This window comes from Silurus meridionalis, chromosome 24, assembly GCF_014805685.1.
Source record: "Silurus meridionalis isolate SWU-2019-XX chromosome 24, ASM1480568v1, whole genome shotgun sequence".
NCBI classification, from domain to species: domain Eukaryota; kingdom Metazoa; phylum Chordata; class Actinopteri; order Siluriformes; family Siluridae; genus Silurus; species Silurus meridionalis.
In genome coordinates, this window is record NC_060907.1 from 1,430,285 (window position 1) to 1,437,696 (window position 7,412).

General features: G+C 44.9%; 1 protein-coding gene across 1 annotated transcript in view; it reads right to left on the minus strand.

Annotated features, from left to right (window-relative positions):
- Positions 1–7,412, minus strand: part of LOC124377919 (adhesion G protein-coupled receptor L1-like) — a 41,647-nt gene that overhangs the window by 14,925 nt on the left and 19,310 nt on the right. The window contains 4 exon segments of the mRNA XM_046837300.1: positions 1,116–1,403; positions 1,569–1,896; positions 3,742–4,006; positions 4,165–4,372. Of these exon segments, the coding sequence (XP_046693256.1) occupies positions 1,116–1,403; positions 1,569–1,896; positions 3,742–4,006; positions 4,165–4,372 (1,089 nt within the window).

The window sequence follows — 7,412 nt, forward strand, 5'->3', positions numbered from 1 at the left end:
AGGACATTACACCTCCCTGCTAGCAGAGATGATGGTCTCCAGAGTATGGAATGGTCATTCATTGCGTGACCCTGTGCCTCTTCTTCAAATATCCTTTGTCCTGATTGGACTGTGATTACTTATACATGGTTAACAAATCTGATCTGATCAGATTCAGTTCTGTACTCTTGGGTCCTCATTCAATCTCACAGCCTGGTCAGATCAAATATCTATCTTGCCTTTGATATGAGGGTATTGTTGCCTGAGTACCTCCTCACTGAATAGAATGGTGATATCATTATTACTTAGTGGGTACCTCAAATAGCAAGTCTAATACTAAAGAATACCTTCACCTGAAGTTCTCTGAGTAAGTTTCCTTTAATTAAAGATCCTCTTCAGGATCTTTCCAACTGGCACGTAAGATCTCAGTACTTTCTGCAGGAATTTTACTTGATTGACGTAAGGAGATTGAGATTGCTTAGGCAGCCAGCTCCAACCTCTAATTCCCTAACCTGCTCTCCTCAAACTTGAATTTTAGTATAAAAAAATGATAAGTGCCACCTAGAGGTGTGGATTTACACTCAAGCTAACATCTGCTTAGTAAAACTAAAAGGGCCAGCAATAATTACAGCCCATTTTCTACAGTTTTCTATTGAATTATTTGACCTAGAAGGTGGTAATTATTCTGTTTCTGATAGCAAACTAAGACCTCAACTGAGACCTCACAATTTTAAAGTGGTGTTTCAACAATTGGTTCAACAATTCCCACCACAATGAAACTTTAGATTTTTTAAAACATTCTTCAAACTTGATCAATTTGAAAAAGCCATTTTCCCGTCACAGTGTGGATGTGTGAAAATAGAGGCTTTCCAAAATGGTGACGCATTGTAAGTCATCACCGTGATGTTTCAAACTGCAGGAAAGTAGATAAATGCCAGGCAGACATGACGCAGGTCGAAGCATCTTAGGATTTGTGAATGCGCAGTACAGGGACGTGAACAATTTCCGATGTTTCAGTGTCTATACTAATCTGGATCTAAAATCCACAATTTTGTTTTTAATTGGTCGAATTTAGATCTGGATTAGTATAGACATAGCATTAGAGTCCCTCAAATAATGGAAACACACACACTTACCGAGTGATCCTTTCGGACAGGGTCTCTGGACATTCTCTCCATGGGGTGTTTGAGGCCACTGTACACCACGGCTCACTCTTTCCTCACACATAGGTACATGACCTTGAGGCTGGCGCGGGGGCCGCAACGTCACAGGCATTGAGACCGTGATGGGCCGGCCCCGGTTTTTTGAACCAGCTGGGTTAAACGTCACCGAAAGTGGGGGGCTTGGACTAAAGCCCATAAATATTGTGGAGGAGACGGGAGAGATTGTGGTGGTGGAGGACAGGAGGGGTGTGGAGAGAGGGTCTGATAGAAACACAGAAAGGAAAAGAAAAAAAAAATGTTTATAGCAAGACAAAGCTAGCTATTTAACTGATATATATTTAACTTCTAATAATCCTGTCCATCATCGTCATTTACTGTCAATGTATCAGAAACTGCAAATGAAAACGCTCTCTCACTGTTTCTCACCTGCAGTGGGTTGTGGGGGTCTGAACTCCAAAGGGTAGCGTAGGACATTATAGTTGTTCCACACGTACAGCTGATTGTCGCGAGGGTTGTAGCTGATAGACGAGATGTGTTGGTACGGGTTGGGAAAGGCGATGCTTACAGGCTCGGCCCTTTCTCGCCGAGTGTCATAGGCGTAGAGGATAAAATCTCCCCCCGCCTCGCTGTCGTCATCCTGGTAGACAGAACGAACAGCGTACAGGATCCCGCAGGCTACAAATGCGTCCGATGCCATGCGTTTCTCAAAGCCGGTCTGCCACGTGCCCTCAAAACGCAATGTGTACGGGTTCACCTGCATAACACGGGGCAATGAAAACTAGTTATGGACAAAGAACAGATATGAAACATCAATCTTAATGCACAGAAAAACTGTCAAATGGAATCATTTTTTTTCCTAGGAATTCCAAGCATGTCCTAGGAAAGAGATGGTATACTACAGCAGGGGGCAGATCTTTCTCTTATAAAGCCCCACAGTTATGGAACAGCCTTCCAATCAGTGTTCGGGACTCGGACACAGTCTCAGTGTTCAAGTCGAGGTTGAAAACTTATTTATTTAGTCAAGCCTTTTATCAGTAGATTTTTTTCTTAGGTAAAGGCACAGATCCGGAGGGAGCATGGATATAGAGTGTTTGGTGAACTGGTATATTTGTATGCTGTCGTCCCCTCACATTCACACGTTCACTCAGGTTTGTTGACGGTGGTGTGGTGGGTCGTCTCTTATCCCAGAGATCCCTCATGTCTGTGTTACCTTCTGGTTCTCCTTTTAGTTATGCTGCCATAGCGAGTCTTGCCGGAGTCCAAACTGCACAGTGACATTAACTTTCATACACCAATAGTTACACTTAATAATCCATATCCTTCTCTTCCGTCACCCTCTCTCTCTCCCTCTCTCTCTCTCTCTCTCTCGGTCGAGTTAAACATGCTCCTGAGGCTCCAGTGACCACTGTTCCTGCCCCTCTCCCTCCGTGGATCTTCACACTTCTGTGCAGCTTGGGACGGTCTCTCATCAACACCTTGGGTGGTTCCATATAATTCCGGAGTAGAACGGGTGCTTTTGAGGACGGATTGGACTGTAGTTGGTTTTGGCGGTCTGCTGCACTGACTCGGGAGTGCAGTTTGCTTCTGATCGTCATCACTGTACCCCGCAACTTTGTATATATGCTTCAAATGGACATTTGGTGCAACCCAGATGAGGATGGGTTCCCTCTTGAGTCTGGTTCCTCTCAAGGTTTCTTCCTTATGCCATCTCGGGGAGTTTTTCCTTGCCACAGTTGCTCATCAGGGACAAACATACTTACAAAGAACATATTTACATTTAATCACCACATTATCTCTGTAAAGCTGCTTTGAGACAATGTTCATTGTTAAAAGCGCTATACAAATAAAAATGAATTGAATTGAATTGTTTACTTTTGAAGACCACGATTTTAATGGTGCAACCAGGATTCCAATTCATGTATCTGTGATGAACTGAATGGTGTAACTAAATCTAGTCTCATACAATAATAATAGTCTCTAGATTCTGGGACACTGGAAGCATGGTCTTGCTCAGGTATCTGGCATGGCCTTGCTGGAGCAACCTGTTTGTTGAAAGCCTGGTCTTGCTTGTGCATTTGGAATGGTCTTGCTGGGACAACTATGAAGAACCTGTTGATGTAACTAGCCTGGCCTTTTTAGAGCAGCTGCTTGCTTTCGGTCTGATTTGTCATTGTCTCACTGGGACAACACTTGCTGGTGATGGATTTGGACTGCAGTTAATGTCAACAGTCTACTACAATGACTCAGGACCACATGGTTGCACTCAATCACCTATCACTGCACACCTCAACAATGATGAACTGTAATGAATAGACATTTAGTGCCACCAAGATGGGGACCGGTTCCCTTTTGAGTCTGGTTCCTCTCCAGGTTTCTTCCTCATGCCATCTCAGGGAGTTTTTCCTTCACCACAGTCACCACTGGCTTACTCATTAGGGAAAAATTTATACATTCTTTTATTGCTGCTTTATCTCTGTAAAACTGCTCTGAGAAAATGTTTATTGTTAAAAGCTGTCAACAAATAAAAATGTATTGAATTGGTGCAGCAACGGCAGATGTTTACAGAATCTCTTTATTCATCTGTCATTCTGTCTCTGACCTGGCTGAGGACTATTCGTCCACTGTTCTCCTCTGTAGCATAGATGACCCACAGGCCATGCTCGTCAACAGCAAGGTCAATGTCTGACTTCCCTCCCCAGCGATAGGGCGATGTGTCGTGGGAGTTGGCGTTGGTAACGATGGCCTCTCCACTCTTGATGCGGGTCCGTAGGTCATATTTAACAATGTTTCGGGTCCGTTCTTTATTGTAGAACACGGCACCATCGTACACCACAAACCCGGTGCCATCCACTCGACTCGGCAACCTGAGGACAGCCAGAGGGCAGTTATTTACAAATGACTGCCAACAACGTTCTTTCTTTATGTTCTTCATGTTTGGAGCTCATGTTACTTGTTTGGAACTTGTTCATATCTTAGCACCCGCCCACGCCCACCCCACCAACACACACACACACACACTCACTTATAGCTAGTGGTGACTCGGTTTTGCTGGTAGTCATTCCAGGAGGCGTACTCGTACAGCGTGTCTGTGCGATACGGAGTCCACGGCATCACGTACAACCTGTCAGCAGCCTGCAGGGGGTCTTTACACCACGCCCCTGACTGATGCTCCGCCTCCCGCACCAGACTCGCCTCTAAAACCCCGATCAGAGCACCCGGACACACGAAGACTGGGAGAGAGTGCAAGATGACAAAAAGAAAAAAACAGGATGGGAAGAAATAAAGAAAGAAAAGTTCGGTGAGATTATTACAATGCCCGAGGTCTACAATTATCATGCACTATTCTTTCTCTCCCTCTCTCCCTCTCTTTCTTTCTATTCTCTCTATCGCTTTCTCTCTTTCTTATACTCACACACACATTCATCCTTCATCACTAGTTGGACGCTGGTGTGTATTGATGCCTGTTTGCGTGAAGGAAAGAAACACGATTAAAGCAGCAGATTTACAGTGCAAGTGAGACTGAGTGCATGTGAGAGAGAGATAGTGAGAGAGTTGTATAGATAGAAAGAGAGACAGATAGACTTGCTACAAAGTTAAATGAGGTAGACGAGAAAAAGGGGACGTGCTACATAACAGGAACGTCCTTTGGAGCCAATGAAATGTGGGTTAGTTCACGAAGAGGGACGCTACTGGCTGAGGGAGGTGTCGGTCACTGACTCCCAACTTTGGTTGGTCAAAAACACACACACACACTCTCGTACACTTGTGTACACACACACACACACACACACACACACACACACACACACACACACACACACATTTGTACACACAAATAAACAGTAGGGCTGAACCACATCAGGAACACTTCATTCATTACTGAGACTACAAAAGAGAAGGAGTTTGTTGGTAAAAATGGCAAAAATGAAATGACAGGTCTGCCCTGAAGGAAGCAAAGGGATCAACAGATGAACAAACGAGTGGAGGAGAGAAGGATGAAGACTAGGAGGATAAAGAGTAGGAGGAGGAAGGAGGTTTCGCTTGGATCTGAGGAGTCCAAACTGAACACAGCAAGCAAATGAAATTAACAGTAGAGAAGTGTGCGTGTGTGTGTGTGTGTGTGTGTGTGGGGAGAAAGTGCATGGGTGAACAGACAGAAATAGATGAAAGAATGTGTATGTGTGCGAGTGAAAGATAGAGAGTGTGTGTGTGTGTGTGTGTGTGTGTGTGTGTGTGTGTGTTTGTTTGTGTGTGTGCTTTTTGGCTCGCTGAGAGAAGAAGAATGAAGAAGAAAGAGGTTACATCGAACCGGACCACATCACAGGGGCCAAGGATTTGCAGAACGAAGGATAGAGAGAAAGAGAGGAAGAATGAGAGAGGGAGGGAAGGAGGGCGGGAGGGGGAGAAACTGCGGCGTTAACATGGTCTTTACCTTTTTGGTCCACTTCTACTCAAGCGTCGGAGATAAAGAGAGAAGGAAGGACGGAAGGAAGGAAAGGAGAGAAGGAAGGAGGAACAAAAGTTGGCAGAAAAGAAAGGAAAGCAAGAGAGAGAGAGAGGAGACGGAGGAGAAGAAACAAAAAGAGAAAGAGAGAGATTTCAGTTCACACAGCAGCCTTCTGATTTTCTTTCAAGCTTTAAAGATCAAGTAGAAATTTGTTCAGTGTTAGCCATGTTGGGTAAAGTAGAGTGGAAAGAAAGAGAGAGTGACAAAGATAGAGAGAGAGAGAGAGAGAGAGAGAGAGAGAGAGAGAGAGAGAGAGAATAGACGAGAGAGGGGGCGGGGTTTAAACGAATGGGTATGAAGGGAGGGAGGGAGGAGGGGAAACTCTAGTTTTAAAAATATCACCTATCTGTAGGATTACCAACCGGAAATGTTTTTGGTGGGGGGCTTGTTAGAACAGAACTGCCCCCGATCTGACACCCCATATCACCCCTGTTCTCTCTCCACCCCTCCACCCCGCCCCTCCCTCCATCTGTCCATGCATCCATCCATCCACCCATCAATCTATCTATCTATCCATCCATCCATCCATCCATCCATCCATCCATCCACGTTTTCCCGTCTGGGGCTGCTGGAAAGCCCTAGACATGAAGAAACGAGAGAGAAAAACGGCAAAGCTGATGATGAGGATGAAGGTGATGATGAGGATGATGATTATGAAGATGATGAAGGTTATGATCTAACAAATAAAAACAATAAATTATCCATTTAAAATTTTGAGTTTATTGATCCATTGAGTTTGATCAGGCATTATCTTTGGGGAGTAAGGGCTCTGGGTTACTGCTCGGAAGGTGGGGGTTCAAGCCCTGGTATCGCCACTCTTGGACCCTTGAGCAAGGCCCTTAACACTCTGTGCTTCAGGGTATCATGGCTGACCCTGTGCTCTGACCTGGGTTCTGTATAAGCTGAGACAAGAATTTCACTGTGCTATAAAGTAACATTGGATCAGAAGTTCAAATCCCAGCCACACCAAGCAGCCACTCCTGGGCCCCTGAGCACGGCCCTAAACCCCATACCTGCTCAAGTGTATGAAGGAGATAATTGTAGGTCACTGTGGATAAGGGCGTCTGCCAAAATGTAAATAATTGATTTCTGGGTTCTGATTGGCTGAAAATTGTGGCTAATTTGTTGTTTCTATAGCGACCGCTCATTCGTTGTACTGTCGGATCAAGCAGATTGAAAGAACCTGGTGTGAATGCTGATCTGGAGAAGGTTTCTGTTTGCTTTGTTATGTAAGGAGTCTCCAATTTCAGAACTTTTTATGTGGAGAAATAAAAAATAAATAAATGTGGGAAGGCGATGTAGGAGGAAGGGATGATCGAAGTGTGTGTGTGTGTGTGTGTGTGTGTGTGTGTGTGTGTGGTTGAGCCTGGACAATAAGCATGGTTTCTATGGCAACACACTCAAACGCAAAGGAACTGGCCTGTTAACATCTCGTGCCGAGGCTGATTTGTGGACACACACACACACACACACACACACACACACACACACACACACACACACTTGAGTAAGCCACACTCTGCTGAAACAGAGAAGGATGAAAATGGCGGATGATGCCGGGTCGTACCATTTGCCTCTGCAGCGTGGGGGGGAGGGGGTTCTGAAAATCATAAAGCGTTAATGTATAAGAGTTAATGTGAGACTCTGCTGCTGAAACCTGGGAGAAAGGAAACATGAAGGAATCGCTTGCGAACGCTGTAATGAAATGCACAGGAGGGAAATGAAGAACAGAATGAATGAACTGTGCTGATCGCTCTCTGGAA